The sequence below is a fragment of the Scyliorhinus canicula genome, chromosome 11 (assembly GCF_902713615.1).
Source record: "Scyliorhinus canicula chromosome 11, sScyCan1.1, whole genome shotgun sequence".
Classification (NCBI taxonomy): domain Eukaryota; kingdom Metazoa; phylum Chordata; class Chondrichthyes; order Carcharhiniformes; family Scyliorhinidae; genus Scyliorhinus; species Scyliorhinus canicula.
In genome coordinates this window covers 16,862,422-16,882,174 of record NC_052156.1, presented here as the reverse complement: position 1 = coordinate 16,882,174, position 19,753 = coordinate 16,862,422, and the positions used below count along the sequence as shown (strand labels likewise).

Here is a 19,753-nt window from a genome sequence, read left to right as displayed (position 1 = left end):
TCATGCGGCCCAGTATCAAATTCTGCCTGACAGGATTCCTGGGAAGCATCTTGGGATGTTTTCCTGTCTTGAAGGCGTGATCTAAATGCAAGATGTTGTTATTGCCAACTCTCACCTGGTTGACTGTTGGTATCGTCCGCCAAGTCCCAAAAAATGAAGTGGGGAGAAGGGCTCGAAACCCGAGGGCTAAATCCACTGAAAACGTAAAGAACTACACTTGAGTATTTTCTTGACGCCCTGCCCAATTAATGAATTGGGTCACTCCTTCCGAATGGTTGCAGAGGGGCTGTCTGGTTGAGAATTAGGCAGATATCGATTTGGATAATAGATAAAAGCAAGAGGGGAACAACCACACATCATATCAGCGCAATGGTTTCATAGCCCAACGTAAGGCAACAATAACATACCGACAAGGGCGGCCATGCAGGAACTGAGAGAAAGTAAGCCGGAAGACATAGATTTGGAGGAGGCTTTCGAAGGTGGAGGGCGTTGAAGCAAGGTGGAAGAGAGGGATTTAGGCAGGGGATTCCAGAGTGCAGGGCAATGATGTGCAACAGGAATGCCACCAACTAGCCGGACAGGGGTGTGGGGTAGGGGGGGTTTCGATATTCTGGGACCTTTATATTCTTTGCCAACTGAGACAGATGAGGGTGGTGGGAGGAGGGGAAGTGCATAAAATAGGACTTTAATGAACAGTGTGGAAATGATGCTTTATTCTTGTCAGGCACTGAGAGGGGGTTGGGGGAAGAGTTGGGCATCTTATATTTGTCCAGACAGGTTGAATGGCATAGGCAGGCTTCCCATCGAGGAGATTTGGAAAATCCCCTGGTTAAAAATAGATGCGTGTGGATTGTCATTGCAGCAAATCTGGGACTCATGTCAGCGCACGGCCAGCCATGTTGAACTCGACTATTCTTGGAGCGCATATCACTCGAGCACACGACTTTTTTTACAGGCTCAGTTTCAAACACTAACCATGGTTGCCTGACAGTTAACCCCTGCAGGTCCCCACGACAAAGCGTACTTTCATATATTTTTAAATGGCAAGTGGAACAAAAGTGGCCTCAGTCGACCCATTCAGGGAATGCTGTCACATGAATCACAGATATGAAGTGAGTATGCGTGCGTCATCCGACAGGAATTGCTGAATCAAGTTTATGGGCATAGTTTGGATTTGAATCAGAGGTTTTACTCATTTGAAATCTCCAGTGCACCTAACAAGCCAACATTTCAGTTAAATGCATCAAGATGTACACTGTGTCAGAATCTTCAGTTGGCATCCCCTCCTCCTCTCAATTTGCTCATACTTTAACCTCCTCCTTTGAAGGACAGTTGTGCAGGCACCAGCAGCAGCCGATGCCTTGCCCGAGTGTCCGCTGTCCTGCTCGGCAATCTTGGCAGAGTGCCAGATCTCAAGCAGGGGGCGCAGTCCCCTCGCAGTCAAGCCTAACCCAGGCCTCCACTGACCTCCACATGCACTTGTTTTCTAACTGAGGCTTCCAGACAGAATTGAGGGGCTGGACTTTGCGACCTCCCCCCCCCCCTCAAACAATGTGTTGTCAGGTGTGCAGCGCCTGTAAAATCAGGCACCATGCCATGGGTACCTTTCCCTGCGCCCAGCCGTCTGCCCCCACTCTCGCTGCCATTTTGCCGGTGGCAAGGGATGTGTCAGACGGCCAATCCCACCCGTGGGCCAGTTGCAGCCCTTAGGCGGCCAATTAACAGCCATTCTAGGGCCTCCCCCGGCCGCAACTTGGACTTTCTTTACCTGTAGTGGAAGGGGCCAGCGTCAAATGTTCAGCCCGGCAGGTTTTACCAGGTGAGCCGGTGGCTGGTCTGAGAAGGGGGTGTGGTGCAGGTTGCCACAATAACAGGCCTCCAGTGCCCATCCGAGGCCCCTCTCCAAACTCTCCCCCGACCCCCTGTTCCCCCTACCCCGATGCTCTGTCCATTCCACACCCCAACTCCCCTCCACTGGAGCCTGCATACCTGGCTATTGCCAGATCCTAGCCTTACCTCCAGCTCCATCACTTAAAGTTCTCTTGGGGACCGGCTGCAACCCCAGTTGGGGCCACCGGCTCCTAGTGACGCCGCTGGTACCAGAGAGCCTGTGGCCATTTGATTGCCTGGCACCTCTTGGAGATGGGACCTCCTGCCCTGAATGTAAAATCCAATGAGTGAGAAGGCATGGCAGATTGTAACCCAAGCTGCAACACCCTATCAGCAACAGCAGAACCTTGCACACATAATGCATCTTTGATGGAGTAAAATGCCCCAAAGCGCTTCACTGGAACAACACTGAACTAAATTTAACACAGAGCGACTTAAGGAGGTATTAAAAAAGATGACCCACAGCACTAGGTTTTAAGGAGTAACTTAAAGGAGGTAAGAGGAGGCAACGTTTAGGGAGGAAATTCCAGGGGTTCAGGCGGTTGAAGTTGCTAATGGTGTGAGAGGTGATTAAAATAAGGTTTTCCTGCGCTATTGATCTTAAATCCAAAATCAACAGTGATTCACAACAAAAAGATGGTAGAAACATCATAGGGCGCATAAGGCCTGCTGTGTGGTTTCCATAGGAACAAACACTGGGGACACAGATTGGGTAGTTTTACAAATCAATGCTCCCTTTTTGAAGCGTCATTCAAAGTCGCAGGTTTCAAGCCCAGCACTTTAATTTATTCTTTCGCGGGACGTGGGTGTTTATTGCCCACCCTTAATTGCCCTCGAGAAGGTGGTGGTGAGCTGCGTCCTGTGTCCGTGTGGTGTAGGTACATCCACAGCGCTGTTCTTTAGGGAGTTCTGGGTCTTTGACTCAGTGTGCACTAACCTTCACTGTCAGAGCACAAAATTCATGGACTACCTGAGCACAGAGGAGGCCACTCAGCCCATTAAATCCATACACAGCACTAGAAACAGCCATCCAATTAGCCCCATTTTTTTGATTGTTCCCCTGCGGATGTTCAAAGATATCGGCAATGCTTCTGCGGATTACGGCTGAATCTGCTTCTGCCGCCCTTACAGGCAGCAGGTTCCAGAGTTCACACAATTATCTCTTACACTGAGTGAATGTTTCTCGCTCGCATTCCCATGGCAAACTGAATTCAAGACATTGCAGCCTGCATATTCCTCTGGTGAAGATTGGACACCTGAAGACAGTTAGGATGACACTCACCAGGATGTGAACATTCCTGCTGAGGCTGACGGTTCGTGCCTATCCCTGGTCGCCCGTGAGAAAATGATTCCAACACTGACTGAGGGAATGCTGCAGTGTCAGAGGTTCTATCTTTCAGATAAGACATTAAACCCAGAGGCCCCTTCCGCCCCCTCAGATGGATGTTAAACATGCTACGGCATCACTCCCGATCAGGGATTTATAGCTGCCATTCCCTGTACTTATCTGCAACCAATACCTAAAAATACACCACAATCTGCTCACGATCACATTGTTGTCTGTGGGATTTTGCCACGTGCACATTGGCTGCCGTGTTTCCAGCACTCCAACACCGGTCATGTTATTGTCCTCGGTTCCCTCACTGAGTAAATCAGGGGTGGGATTTTCCACCCGTTCCCGCTGGCAAGGTTTTCCACTCCTGCTGACCATGCCCCCCCCTCCCACTGTAGGTTGCCAGCGACGAGGGTATGAACAATGGGAAACCCCGTGGACAACAGTGGGACTGGAAAGTCCCGCTGTCAGCCAATAGGGGGCCAACTCCTCCGCTGCAACCACACTGCAGGCTGTCCAAAAAATCCCACCCAGGGAATTTGAAGCCAGTTTTTCCTTAAAATAAGTTTATTCACATAACCCAGGGAGCAGAATCAGAGGCTTCCTTTTCCTTCCTCTCCCTCACATAGATGAAAAGCGATTCTTATATGTACTTAAGAATAATGCCCCAAGTATTACCCAATTAGTACCAGATGCCCCCACAACTGATATCAATGGTTGGGTTGAGTGGGCAGAGAAGTGGCAAATGGAATTCAATCCGGGAAAAATGTGAAGTAATGCTTTGGGAGGAGGGGGCAAACAAACCAAAGGAATACTCAATAAACAAAAAGATATTGAGAGGGGTTGAGGAAGTGGGTGATCCTGGAGCGCGTGTCCACGTGTCCTTCAAAGTGGCAGGACAGGTGGACAGGGTGGTCACAAAAGCATATGGAATGCTTTCCTTTATGGGTAAGATATTGAATACAAAAGTAGGGATCTAATAAGCAAATTTCTGCGGATTCTGGAATCTGAAACAGAAACAGAAAAAAACTGGACAATCTCAGCAGGTCTGACAGCATCTGTGGAGAGAAAACGGAGCTAATGTTTCGAGTCTGGATGAGATCTGGATCTAACGGAATCTCGCGCGGCATCACGCTCTGGATCCCAACCAACGTTTGCATCTGCAAGAGGGTAGCTAGTCTCATTTGAGTAGGTCCACGCTGGAGTTAACCAAGGCGCGATATCAAGCTGCCTGGCCCCACCTCGCCTTGGAAACCCTGCCGTGGTGCCATTTGTCCACGACCATGGACCAGGTGCAACAGCACTTGGGTGGGTCTCCCCAGGTGATCGGTAGTTCCCGGGTGGTCAGGCTCTGGGAAGGGTGGTACCCTGGCAGCACCGATGCCACCTGGGCACCTTGGCACTGCCAACCTGGCAGGAACCCCCTAATTGATGCATTAGGAGGGGGTCAGGAGGCTACACAGGGGAAGTTTGAGATATTGGGGTGACGCGTTGCAAGCCCCAGGCAACATCCCGCTAAACTAGCCCAAAACTGATTTTTTTTTTTCCATTCAATCGCTCCCGTTATTTCTTGTGAATGCTCCAGTCTCACAGACAGTCTGAATGGTATTGATTCAATAATCCTGGAAGAGACTCTCAGTGGTTTAATAGTAAAGCTCTGGGCAGAAGCTCCATCAGGCAATCAGCAGGTCATTCAGCCTCACAGTGCCATTTCCCTTTTCTGCAACATCTTAAACCAGTGCATAGCTTCACTCCAAACCGCAGGTTGCTGACCACAGTGAAGCTGATCGAACGAGCAGACGATGCTCAGTAATATAATGGCACGGTGCAATAATAAAGGCAGAAGCCAAACCTCAGGCTGAACCTTCACTCGCAGCTCCCACTTTGCCTGTCCCGCTAGGATTGCACAATCACATTATTTCCACAGGCTCTTCCTGGAACTGCCAACTACACCCAATTATTATTCCCAAATCACATTCCTGCCCCAGCTGCAATGGGCGAGTGGTGGGGAAGGGAGGTACATCGGCAGTGCGAATGGACATGCCCATGGAGCTTTTAGCTACCCAATTCCACAATGTCTTGGCCTTTGCAGGTAAGAAGGTGAAAATTGGTGGGGGAGGTTTCCCATCCTTCCCTGCCCCCGCTTGCCAAACCCGAGTGTAAGTGATAACTGAGATTTAAATTGCAAATGTGGCTCCCCTAGTCTGGAATGTGACACTGCAGTTACATAGATGCATGAAATATACTGAACTGTTCCAATGTAATTAAACCCAAAGATTATGCAGTCCGGTCGCAAGTGTTTTCACCTCATGGGCTTTTACTAATTGGGAAACTGCACCGACAAGGAAAGGCAACTTAATTAAGAGGGAGCAGTCACTTAAAAACAGTTATTTCTTTCGTGTTATTGGCATGTGATTGGATTTCAAGACTAATAGCCATGGAAAAACCCAAGATCCACGGTGTCCCAAACTGTTGCTACACTGTTCTGAGCAGCAACTAAATGTCCAGATGTAACCTTCCCCGAAGGAGCGAGTTGGTTCCTCCAGAATGGTGGTTTGAAATGAAATGAAATGAAAATGAAAATGGCTTATTGTCACGAGTAGGCTTCAATGAAGTTACTGTGAAAAGCCCCTAGTCGCCACATTCCGGCGCCTGTCCGGGAGGCTGGTACGGGAATCGAACCGTGCTGCTGGCCTGCTTGGTCTGCTTTAAAAACCAGCGATTTAGCTGAGTGAGCTAAACCAGCCCCTCCTAGCAGAGTATCAGTTTGAGCCCTGGTCTCCCAATCTCTGCTTCCCAGGTAAACATTAAACAAAATATAAACACCACAGATCCCTCATGACTACCTCACTTGATATTACAACTCGTGGTTTTCCACCGACCCACCAATCCCCCCACCCCAGCAAATCTCCTTAACAATAAACAGAATAGAAGCCACAAAATAATTACAAATGAGGTTTGGTTGCGACATTTAGCCAGAGTGATACAAGACATGCGGACTCCCACAATGAAATAGGACATTCAAACAACCCAGAGCTGCCCAGAGTGAAAACTCCAACCACCTCCATGATGCAGAGACAATGGGCGGAATTCTCCGCAAGGCCCGACGCCGTCGTGAAACCTGGAGAGGTTCACGACGGTGTTGGAAGCCTCTCCCGGCCCCCTATTCTCCCCTACCCGGGGGGATAGGAGGGCCATACCGGGAAACTCGGCCGCCGGGTCTTGTCCCTGGCTTCAAGGCCCGTCGCGCCAAGAACGACGCCGAGGCGACGCCTAATGACGTCAGCCGCGCATGCGCGGGTTGGACAGCTCAAACCCACGCATGTGCGGTTGCCGTCTTTCCCCTCAGCCGCCCCGCAAGACGTGGCGGCTTGATCTTGCGGGTCAGCGGAGGGGAAAGAGTGCGTCCCCTTGAGACGCCGCCCCGACGATCGGTGGGCACGGTCGTGGTGCTCGATCCCCGATCCGCCCACCACAGGCCCCACACTTACCTGGCGCCCCATGTTCACGACGGCAGCGACCAGGTGTGGTTGCCGCCGTTGTGAACAGGTCGGGAATGGCAGGCCGCTCGGCCCATCCGGGCCGGAAAATCGCGGGCCGCCGTGAAAACGCGGCCTGCGTTTCTCCGAGCGGCGTGTCGCAAAACCGGACATGCCATTTTGGGGTGGGTGGGAGAATAGCGGGAGGTCCGCTCCTGCACCTCCCACTTTTCTCCCACCCATCGTGGTTGCGGAGTATCGCGGCCAATGAGCTTGATCAAACGGTCTCATCGCGCCTGACTTGGTGATGCGACAAGACCGATAGGATGCTTGGAACACCGAGATCTCGCGCTCGCTGGGCGAGATCCAGATTTACATATTTAAGAGAGCCATTTGGCTCATTTAAATATGTCACCGCCTGATTATCCCGAGGCCTGGGAACTAACCGCCTCACCTGGGAGACCGCGCCATGGCACCGTTTAGCGCTGGTCCGCACAAACGTGCGCCAGGCCTAACGGGGGCTCTGCCTGGCCATTGGAGGCCCCCAGGTGGTCAGCTCTGGGCAGGGTGGCACCCTGGCACTCCTGCTGCCACTGGGCACCTTGGCACTGCCAGCCCAGCACCTTGGCACTGCCAGCCTGGCACCTTGGAATTGCCACCCAGGCACCCTGGCACTGTCGGGGTGGCAGTGCCAATGTGCATGGGTGTCAAGTTGCCATGCCAAGAATTGAGCCCAGGGTGCCTGCCCTTATGAGGTGGGAGGGGGGGGGGGGGCTCGAGTACCCCCCAAGTGGTAAGGTGAGGCGGCTGGGGGGAGCCAAAGGCTGCGGTGTGATATCCGAGTGTGTTCGAGAGATCGGCCAGCATTTAAAAATGGTGCCCCGATCTCTTCCTGCACCGACTGGGCATTACCTGCAGTGTCCCATTACACAGCAGGGTCTTTCTCAGCGCCACTCTGCTTTCAACATTTCACCTCTAACCTCCTAATGTTGGCGGAACACTCCAACATCGCCATGTTGGGTTCCTTCGGATTTCCTAAAGTCAGAATTTAGCAACCTACCACCCCAATCCACACACTGAATGCAAGCATTCAGAAATGCTTGAGGATCATTAAGTGTCGGAGCCAGATACATGAGACCAGTTCAATTACGGGGCGATGTCACTCGCTTTCATGCCAACCTGGTGACAGGGCGTAATTACCATCAGCAGCCCACTGCGGAACTTGACGGGCTAAATTCACCAAACCCTCGATTCACAACACTCGAAAACCAAAGAATAGAGGCACTGACTGATGCCCAGGCACAATCTCAATAATGCTCATCAATTAAACGGTTAACGGGTGCGAGCAGTTTTATTCAGTCCTTTGTGCTGGCTTCATTCTGTCCTGTCTCATTAACACAAGCCGAGCTCCCATGTTAGAGAGGGCATGGGCATCATGGCAAACCGTCTTTGACGTGTCAGCCTGGTACCGCTTGCTCAGAGGTCACGCCCATGGCGTTCCGACACAAGGTTCTGATCTCAGTCCGCAAAGTGTCCTGTGACGATGGTTCTTGGGGAGTGTACCTTATCCCCGGTAAATAAAATACTGGGAACAACCCTGCAGAATACACCTTAGAAAATACCCCCAGTTATTTGCTGTAACCTGTTTTGATGCATGTTTGGGATAAAATACATTTAAAAAAAAAAAGAAAATACCCTCTTGGAACAGTATTAAATAATCTGTGGCAGATTTCACTTGGAAATTATCCGTACTAAGTATATCCCTGGGAATGATCTTTGGGGTCAAGACAATGGGTTCACAACCTATGGAAAGATACATCGAGAAACATATCCTGAAAAAACTAACCATTAGAAATAAATAAGCGCTTGAAGGATGACGATGATTCCAAATCAGAGATCCAGTATGAAAATGTGTTGTTAATTTTGCAAATCATCTTACTTCAATTGGAAACATTGAGAGATCACAGCTACAATTTCAAGCATTGCATCGTATCTTTCGAAAGGGTGCTGTTTATTACCTCCATTTGGTGCCCTTGAAAAAGAACTCCAATGCAACACAGTCCTCGCCCTCTGCGTGCCAGCTCCTGACACCGGCGAACTTGTCAAGAAATAATGACCTTACTTTAAGTCGTTGGCGCGGAGGCCTCACAAATATCGCAACCATCGCTTACCTTTAAAGCTGAGATAAACCCGGGGGGCATTCTGCTGTTGACCCCTGGCATTGCCACACCACAGGGAAAGCACAACGAACCAGGTAGGCAGAAGGCGGTCCATGGCAACTGAAGCCAGCCGATTACAAAGAAGCAGGAGCCTTCAGACCTGCATCAGGATGAAGGTACAAAGGACGGAAAAAAAAAACATAATCCCTCATCAGTGGAGTGGTTAGGCAAACAGCTCAATAGTGATTAAATCCAGCTTTTTTGTGGGTTTGTAGATACGAGTCAGAGAGAGAGTCTCAATACCATAGTAACTTTAATATCAGCGCAGGGGGAAATGAGACATCAAAGAAGGTGTTCTGGCGTGGAGAGGGGACGGGGGAGGGAGTGGGAGGGAAGCCAAGCCGGTGGTGATCGTTAGAGAACAGCTCCCATCCCAGAAAACCGATTAAAATGGCAAAGCAAGCGAGTCAGGACGCAGTGTGAAAACAGTTATCAACGCAATAATTAATCATTGTTTGAAACATTAGCTCCAGTAAATTCAAATAATCCCTTAGAGTACATTAAGCAGATTTCAACTCCCCTACGAAAATAAACACTTATTACTGCTTTGAATGATTCCCTTTCCATTTTTATTCCAACAGTGCTCCCTCTACTAACAAAGCTGTTTTGTAAGTCTGTAAATTCCCACTTAAGAAAATAATAATATTTATAGCAGATGTTGACCTCCTTTGAAGGTGCAATGCTGTGAGGCAACAGGAACAGCTGTGAAGGGGACAGACACACTGCTTGGGACCCTTGATGGTTAGGTGCCACTTCTCCCTCTCGAGTGTTATCATGTTAACCACATATCCGGTCATTTTCACGAGTCAAAGACCTTGAGCTTTTTGCACTTTATGAGTTCCCAAACCAGCAGATATGCCAACTCTAATAATTAATTTAAGCGAGGATTTGGATCCACAGAGTTAGATCTGGTGGATAGCTGGGTGGGGAGATTGATTATTACCATGGACGATAGGAATGTTTCCACTAAGGTAGCTTTTAAAACAGCACAGAGAGAACAGCAACTACAAACGTGAAGGCATTTGGCAAATATAAAACTCAGGTTAATTCCTGCACGTCGGAGGGGGGGGGGGGGGGGGGGGGGGGGGTGAGGAGAACGGGACACCAATTCTGAGTGACTGAAGAGTGTTTCGATGCTGAAATTCAGTCGAAATTCAGGGAGATGCGGGGAGGACTGAAAATTTGATTCACCACTGTGACCGCTGAGAAAACAGAATAATAATTCCAACCGAGCTCACGAAAAAATACAGGCAACAGTGAATTGCTTTGTACGATGCAGAAATTATATACATTCTTCAATAATGCAAAATAGATCTTTAGTCACACGTGCAGAAATACATTCACACACACACACACACCCTGAAATACACTGACACACACTGGGACCCTGGTGCTGTGAAGCCACAGTGCTAACCACTGTGCTACCGTGCTGCCCAAATACATTGACACACAAGAAATACACGGGGGGACACACATTGAAATACACTGACAAACACACTGAAATAATTAATAATCTTTATTGTCACAAGTAGGCATACATTGCAATGAAGTTACTGTGAAAAGCCCCTAGTCGCCACATTCCGGCACCTGTTCGGGTACACAGAGGGTGAATTCAGAATGTCCAAATTTCCTAAAAGCATTTCTTTGGGACCAGTGGGAGTAAACCGGAGCACCCAGAGGAAACCCATGCAGACAGGAGGCACGCAGACAGGGGGAGAACATGCAGACTCTGCACAGACAGTGACCCAGCCGGAAATAGAACCTGGGACCCTGGTGCTGTGAGGCCACAGTGCTAGCCACTGTACTACCGAGCTGCCCAAATACACTGACATACAAGAAATACACTGACACACTCACTGACATACATTAACACACACAGAAATACACTGACACGCAGACAGAAATACACTGACACGCAGACAGAAATACACTGACACGCAGACAGAAATACACTGACATACACACAGAAATACACTGACACACACACAGAAATACACTGACATACACACAGAAATACACTGACATACACACAGAAATACACTGACATACACACAGAAATACACTGATACACACACAGAAATACACTGACATACACACAGAAATACACTGACATACACACAGAAATACACTGACATACACACAGAAATACACTGACACACCCAGATGCACTGACACACCCAGATGCACTGACACACCCAGAAATGCACTGACACACCCAGAAATACACTGACACACACACTGAAACACACTGACACACACAGAAACACACTGACACACCCACAGAAATACACTGACACACACACAGAAATACACTGACACACACAGAAACACACTGACACACACTGACACACACACAGAAACACACTGACACACACACAGAAACACACTGACACACACTGACACACACACAGAAACACACTGACACACACACAGAAACACACTGACACACACACAGAAATACACTGACACACACACAGAAATACACTGACACACACTGACACACACACAGAAATACACTGACACACACACAGAAACACACTGACACACACACAGAAACACACATTGGAATGCACTGACACACACTGACACACACAGAAATACACTGACACACACACACAGAAATACACTGACACACCCACAGAAATACACTGACACACCCACAGAAATACACTGACACACACACAGAAATACACTGACACACACACAGAAACACACTGACACACACTGACACACACACAGAAACACACTGCCACACACATTGGAATGCACTGACACACACACTGACACACACAGAAATACACTGACACACACACAGAAATACACTGACACACACACTGGAATACACTGACACACACACTGGAATACACTGACACACCCAGATGCACTAACACACACACAGAAATACACTGACACACACACAGAAATACACTGACACACACACAGAAATACACTGACACACACACAGAAATAATCTGAAATACACTGACACACGCTGAAAGACTCTGAGATCATAGAATTTACAGTGCAGAATGAGGCCATTCAGCCCATCGAGTCTGCACTGGCCCCTGGAAAGAGGAGCCCACTTAAGCCCATGCCTCGACCCTGTCCCTGTAGCCCAACTAATGGCAATTTAGCATGGTCAATCCACCTAACCTGCACATCTTTAGACTGTGGGAGGAAACCGGAGCACCCGGAGGAAACCCACGCAGACACAGGGAGAACATGCAGACTCCGCAGAGACAGTGACCCAGCGGGGAATCGAACCTGGGACCCTGGAGCTGTGAAGCAAATGTGCTAACCACTGTGCTACCATGCTGTCCCCACTGAAGTACACTGACACACACACTGAAATACACTGACACACACACTGAAATTCAATAACACACATACAGAAATACTCTGACACGGAGACAGTTACAGAAATACATTGACACACACGCACGAGCACTTTCAGAAACCTCTGACACAGCCACAGAAGCACACTCTCAGAGATACACAGTCAGAGATATATATTGACACACAATCACAGCAGCACTCTGACACACACACACACACACACACACAGACTTACAGAAATGTAATGACACACACAGAAATGCCCGACAGGTAACACACACTCACAGAAACACACTGGCAATACACACTCTCATAAATACACTGACACCCACACACACCCATAGAAAGACACTGGCACAGATACACGGAAAGGTTGATACACACTCAGAAATACACTGATACGTGCCGACAGGAACACAGTGATACTCACCCTCACAGAAACACACAGGCAGGCACGCTCTCAGGAACACATTAAAACACACAGCCAGCAGAATAATGAGAATCTGTGTTTGCTGTTCAACTCCAAAAGACGACCAAATGCTGAAGCCAAGCCTGCACTCATTTCCAAATTAATAGTCGACCCAGATTTCACAAATGGCATTCATTGTTCAGGCATTGGCTCAAATTCAGAATAAAATAAAATTACAGGGTCCGAGCTGATTTTTAGTGAGACAAATTTTATTTGGAGTTTTTATTCTCGATTCAATGCAAATTCCAGTCTCAAGATTCCATTGTTAATAACCCAAGGGAAAAGCTAGAAATAAAATAGGAAGCTATCTGGAAATCATTGACCAGGGCACATACTTGGGCTTACAGTAAGACTTTATCATTTATCATATGAATCTGGGGTCAGGGAATGAAAACACTTCAGTCTGTGCAATTCCAAAATGGATCGGGGTCTGTTTTACGCAGGCAATTAATTTCTGCCTCCTGGATGATTTAATATTGGTTATTACTGCAGAAATGCTTTTGAGAACAGGTATTTTTAATAAGCAATTATTGGTTACAGAAGCAAATTGATGGAAAGCTCAATTTTGATAGGGGTTGATGAAAAAATTAACTTCCAAAAATTGGTGTTAAAATCTCATCTACAGTCAAAAAGCAAAAACGACAGTACTGTGTGTCCTCAGACTGCTTTAGCTGCTTGAATTACTTCAGTTTAAACAGCAAGTTCTCATTTGGTAGATTTACACCACATTTTTCTTTTGGGGGAAAAAAAAACACACACAGCTTTACAAAACACTCTGGAATGGAGTCAGGAGTGAGTTAAAGATCGCATTCGTTGAAATAACCCTGAGTGCTGGGAGGGAGCCCTGGGAGCCGTCCTGCTGTCTAACCAGTAACAGCACAAGCAGGTGCTGTTGTGACATGCACAAGTCATAGGAATCCAGCACCGATCTCCTAGCCCCTTTGGGAGGAAAGGAGAGGGAGCAAGCAGCTATCCCGCGGATTAAAAGAGCACAGCGTGCCTACTCGGTTGGAGAAGGACAGGCTGATAGAATGAACGAGAGAGGGAGAGAAAGAAATAAACTGCCCAAAATATTTAAAGAACACGCTCTTGCCAGCTGACTGTTGAATAATTCCGTGTGGGAAAGGTGACCGTCAAACAGTCGGCATCAACACGCATGCCAAAGCTTTGCACGAAATGGTATGGCAGCCTCTAAGAGGCGTGAGAGTATAGCTCTCTGCTTGTGCTCACCTCAAGTGTCCACACTCTTCTTTCACCCGTGCCTGCTGCTTCCGATAAAGCAGAGCTCGAGTGCTTTCAAAGGTCTACTTATCAGCAAAACAACAGTATATAAAAGAGTGAGACCACAAATAAAAGAGAATAAAACCGCCCCCTGGACCTGCATCAGTCACAGAATAATACAACCACCCTCGGACTTTGAAGAACAAATGACCATCCCACTCGTATCAGTCTCTCTCACACCACACGCAAAAGCCTCTGCAAAGCTTTCACTTAGTCCAAATTTGCAAGCAATGACCTTTGATTTTGATTTGATTTATTGTCACATGTACTGAAGTACAGTGAGAAGTATTTTTCTGCAGCCAAGGGAACGCACACATTACGTACATAGTCGACAAAAAAAAATAATCGGCAGAGTATATTGACAAATGGTACATCGACAAATAGTGATTGGTTACAGTGCGGAACAAGGGTCAAACAAAAGCAAATACATGAGCAAGAGCAGCATAGGACATCGTGAATAATGTTCTTACAGGGTACAGATCAGTCCCAGGGAGAATAGTTGAGGAGTCTAGTAGCTGTGGGGAAGAAGCTGTTCCTGTGTCCGGATATGCGGGTCTTCAGACTTCTGTATCTTCAGCACCTCACACACACACCCCCACACACACACAGACGTGCACACAGAAGGGACATGATTTGTAAGAGTTACCTTTCAGTGGCTATGCTTGCTTGTCAAGGAGAGCTAACTTTGCAACACTGGTGGTGCTGAAGAAACCTCCCGTCCTTTCCTCGTGCAGGGTCAGGCAGCAAAAATCACAACAACAAAAACAGGATAAAATGTCTTAAGTCAAAACGGCGACAGAAAGAAAACGTCCCCAACTTTTATCTCCACTTTAGGGTCTTCGCAGCTTGAGTTTATGCAGGAACATGCTCCAGTCACTGGCTCGCAGGGGAAGCTCTGCACCTCTTACAGGTAGACCTTCTGTGTGAGCAGAAGCACAGCCCCTGCCCTTGCCCGGGCTTTTAAAAAAAAAAGCTTTCTCAGGTATGCAAATGATAAGTGGCTGAAGTCTTGACTTTGAAAGCAAAGGGGAGTTTCTCTTCCCTGACTGACTGTCTCAACTCGCCGCTCCTGTCTGTTCCCTGCGCTGCACTAAAGCACATGTCAGGTGGCGAAGGAATCCACAGGCATTTGCATAATCCATCCTACAGGACAAAGTTGTGTGTTGGAATGCTCCCTGGTGCCATCTCTGGGTGACTTGCGGTCCGTGCAGCCTCCTTTCTTCGGCAGAGAGCCGGCAACGCTGTTAACCCTTTACGTTGCCGCCACAATCACTGGCCCCCTTGCAAGATGTTGAGTGCAGCCCTACAGAGTCTACAGCAGGGGAGGGGAGGGGGTGGGAATCAAACTTGATACAGGATATACCGGGGGAGTCGTTTTTCTGATGAAGGAAAGTACTTTGAGCTGTATCTGCCACTGAGGAGCTGCATCACTCCAGCAGCTGGGGATGCAGTAACTGGGCTCCCTGGATACAAGTCATTCCTTTAAATTCCCTCAAGAAAAATAGAGGTCAACCCCATTGTAAACCTTCACATAGCATGACTGGCGAGGGACCCAGTATAAGACGATCACGGCCAAGTGTACAGAATGTGGTGCCTCAGTAACTTCATTTTTTAAAAATAAATTTTGTGCGCCCAATTCTTTTTTTCCCAATTTAAGGGGCCATTTAGCTCGGCTGATCCGCCTCCCCGGCACATCGTTTTGGGTTGTGGGGGTGAGACCCGTGCAGACATGGGCGGGGGGGGGGGGGGGGGGGGGGGGGGGGGGGGAATGTGCAAACTCCACACGGACAGTGACCCGGGGCCGGGGTCGAACCCGGGTCCTCGGCGGCGTGAGGCAGCAGAGCTAAACACTGCGCCACCATGATGCCCCTTTCAGTATCTTTATTAGTAAATCAATGTCTCTTCCTTTATCTTCTATTCGTTCTTGAGATGCGAGCACCCTGGCTAGGCCAGCATTTATTGACAATCTCTAATTGCCCTGGAGAAGGTGGTGGTGAGATGCTTTCTTGAGCCTCTGCGCTCCTTTTGGTATAGGTGTGCCCACAGACAGTGCTGTCAGTCAGAGCAGTTCAGGATTTTGACCCAGTGACAGTGACAGAATGGCGTTATAGTTCCAAACCAGAATGGTGCATAGCTTGGAGGGGTACATGCAGGTGGTGATGTACCATAAGCCTTTGCCCCAGGTGGAAGAGCTTGCGAATTTGGAAGGTGCTGTCGAAGAACATTCGGCAGCTGGTTGCAGTGCATGTTGTACAAATGCAAACTGCATTTATATAGTGCCTTTCATCAACTTCGGAGTTCTCAAAGACCTTTGCAGCCAATTAAATATTGCACTTCTCAATCGGAGCCATTTTTGCAATGGAGAGATGGGTGATTAGCGCTGTTGCTTCACAGCACCAGGGACCCGGGTTCGATTCCCGGCTTGGGTTACTGTGTGGAGTCTGCTCGTTCGCCATGTGTCTGTGTGGGTTTCTTCCGGGTGTTCCCGTTTCCTCCCACAAGTACCAAAAGATGTGCTGTTAGGTGAATTGGATATTCTGAATTCTCCCTCAGTGTACCCGAACAGGGGTCGGAATGTGGCGACTAGAGGATTTTCACAGTAACTTCATTGCAGTGTTTTTTTTAAATATATTTAGAGTACCCAATTCATTTTTTCCAATTAAGGGGCAATTTATCGAGGCCAATTCACCTAACCTGCACGTCTTTGGGTTGTGAGGGCAAAACCCACGCAGACATGGGGAGAATGTGCAAACTCCACACAGACAGTGACCCAGAGCCGGGATCGAACCTGGGACCTCCGCACCGTGAGGCAGCAGGGCTAACCCACTGTGCCGCTGTGCTGCCACTTCATTGCAGTGTTAATGTAAGCCTACTTAGTGTTAATGTAAGCCTACTGTGACCATAATAAAGATTATTATTACATAGTGCCTTCCCACAGAGAATAGCACCCAGTCCGGATTTTCTGTTTTAATTACTTGGTGATAGGGTAAATAGGGGTCAAGGTAAAGTCACCATAGTTCCAGATGACCATAGGCTGTTTTCCCCTTTTGAGGGGGAAAGAGCTGACTGGTGGCGATTTAACCTGAGGATCACCACACCTCAGGCGAGGGGCAAGGTTGAGAAGGCAGGGCCTTCATGAATGACCTCAGCCAGTATGGGAATTGAACCCCCACTGCTGGCCTTGATCTGCATCGTGAAACAGCTGTCCAACCAACTGAGCTAAACTGGCTCCCCCTCAGATATTGGCCTGGACACAGGGAAAACTACCCCTTCTCTTCTTCCAAATAGTGCCTCACAATCATGTCTGTCCAACTGCTGGGGGCAGACGGAGCTTCACTTTAGCGTTTCACCTGAAAGCCCACACTGACCTTTCAGCCTGGATTACATACTTCAATCTCTGCAGAAAGGCTTGAAGCTGTCCTTTCTCTTTGTCAAACATCGAGGGATCTTCCGTTCATCTCCAGCACTTCCTCTTGTTTCAGATTTCCAGCATACTAATTTCCATTCTCTCTGCTCACCTCTGCATTTCAAATTTTGTTCAAAGTTGACTGTCCTGGTCATCCAAGTTTCATTCAGGCTCATCGGCCACTAGAGCAGGTGCCTAAGTGCTGGAATGTTCTGGAAGCACAGTTCCTTTAGCCAACAATCGAGAGCATCTTGAAGTGCGGTGGTGTGGTAAAAAGCGAACCAGCCCAATAAGCTTCCAGATGTGGGTTAGCCAAAACGAAATGAACAACACGTCAACAGCCACAGCCTGCCATTACGCCGTGAACCAAAAACAAGATCACAGGGAAATGACCCGTGCGGAGATCAGGCCAGACTTGTCTGTGATGGTTTTGCAGTCGAATAGTCTGCCAATACTCCCAGTCTGGGATCCTGCATGAATAATGGATACACAGACAAGGCAGCGCATGATGGATGGACCCCTGTCTCAGCAAAGTATCAATGCCTTTTGGCCAGGGAATGTTCACAAATTAAACAGAAAGCACAACATTTACAAAACCTAAGATTCACTGCCGAGGGCATTTTTTTTTTTTAACTGTTTTTTATTACATTTTTTGACTCAACAGTATGACAACATCAGAGTTAGAGGCTTGGAGCAATTTGTTTTTCTTACCTCGTGGAAGAGCTGCATTAAAACACACGGGGCCAAACGTTCCTCCAATCACAGAATGGCAAAAAAGGAGCATGTTCCGTGACATAGCTGAAACGGTACTCTGAAATGCCATTTTGTTCACAATCGCAGAAGAAACATAGCAGCCACTCAGAGTACAGCTGATCCTTTGCCATTGTTGAAGCGGCTAAGAAGCCACTTAAATATATAAAACCCCAGCTTTAAAGTGCACAGCCTGGGAGAAAAGCAATAATTGGGAAGTGCTCATCTTACAGGCCTGGTTTGTCAAGTGAGCTTTTCATAACTGGCACAGAGCCATTTTCCTCAACGATTGCCTGTTCAATAGCCACATATTTATATTGTTAAGTGGACTGTTCAGTAAACTGGTACTAGAGGACTCCATTATAGAAAAGGGTGAGGAGAATATTTGCATTCAGAGGTAATAGAATGTAGCTGAAAGCGTGGATACGATGTCACTGAGTCAGGCAGGACCTGGGGACAGATGCGAGAAATGTCCCTCAACTTAAACGTAAGCTATGTTTAACACAAAATTGGATGTGTAACAGGTTTTTGATGTAGAAAAACATTCCAAAGTGCTTCACTGAAGAGTAACAAACAAAAATGAACGTTAATCCTTGTGATGATATGGATAAAGCAAGTTTGTACATAATGTTATGCGTGATCTCCGACCACTAGGTGGCAGTGTAAACCCACCACGTCACCCTGTAGTCTGGGAGTTGGGAGTAGGTTGTGCTGGAGGATAGATGCATTTTGCAGTAGTTCCACAATAGTTAATTAGTGTTAGCAGTTTATTGTGTTATTTATCCTAGTTATCTCGTCACGCAGTTGTTCTATAATAAATTATTTAAACAAGATGTTCTGTCGTTCATCGTTTACTTCGGCCAGTCTACAGAACATGACATAATACCAGGATTGATGATTTACTCAGAAGTAGAAGATTCTGTATGAAAATATCCGAACCACGAAAGATAACTTTGAAGGATATGGAAGGAAACACATCTTTGTGACTAACCTTGTTAGCTACTGGCATCTGGTGCTCAACGTGTGGAAAAACTTTGAAGCTTGGGATGGAAAGCATCAAGGTACCTTAACAGGTTGAGTTTACCGGTAATGTAGATGAGAATTGGAGGGTCATTAAGCAACATTTTAAACTCTATGTTAGAGCCCTTGGTCTGCAGACAGCCTGATGAGAGGCGTAAAGTGTTGCTGCTCACTGTAGCAGGTCCCCAAGCAATTGAAATTTTCAACACTTCTGTATTTGAAAACGAGGCTGACAGCAAAAGCTTCAAAGACGTGCTGAAACAATTCGATCGGCATTGCTTTCCTAAAGAAACGTGAAACCTTGGAGCGCTATATATTCCGTACACGCACCCAGAACGCGGGAGAGGCGTTCGATAGCTTCCTCACTGACTTGCGATTGAAGGTGCAGTCGTGCAACTTCGGCACACTCCAGTCGTCAGTGAAACACAATCCCATAGTTTTTGGAATCTCCAATGCTAAAGTGCGCAAGTGGCTTCCGCGGGAAACAGACCTGCAACTTGAAAGTGCGATTCAAAAATGTCACGCTAGTGAGCTGGCTGCAAAGCAACTCGACACGTTGAATCTCCGGCA

General features: G+C 47.8%; 1 protein-coding gene across 1 annotated transcript in view; it reads right to left on the bottom strand.

The window, feature by feature from the left end:
- The window catches only part of sema3fb (sema domain, immunoglobulin domain (Ig), short basic domain, secreted, (semaphorin) 3Fb), a 256,825-nt gene extending 241,702 nt beyond the window's left edge, over positions 1-15,123 (bottom strand). Inside the window, exons 1-2 of the mRNA XM_038812020.1 lie at positions 14,654-15,123; positions 8,874-9,021 (exon numbers count right to left, since the gene is read on the bottom strand). Of these exons, the coding sequence (XP_038667948.1) occupies positions 8,874-8,976 (103 nt within the window). The 5' untranslated portion in view covers positions 8,977-9,021; positions 14,654-15,123. The remainder of the gene's footprint in view (positions 1-8,873; positions 9,022-14,653) is intronic.
- Positions 15,124-19,753: the final 4,630 nt, after the last annotated feature.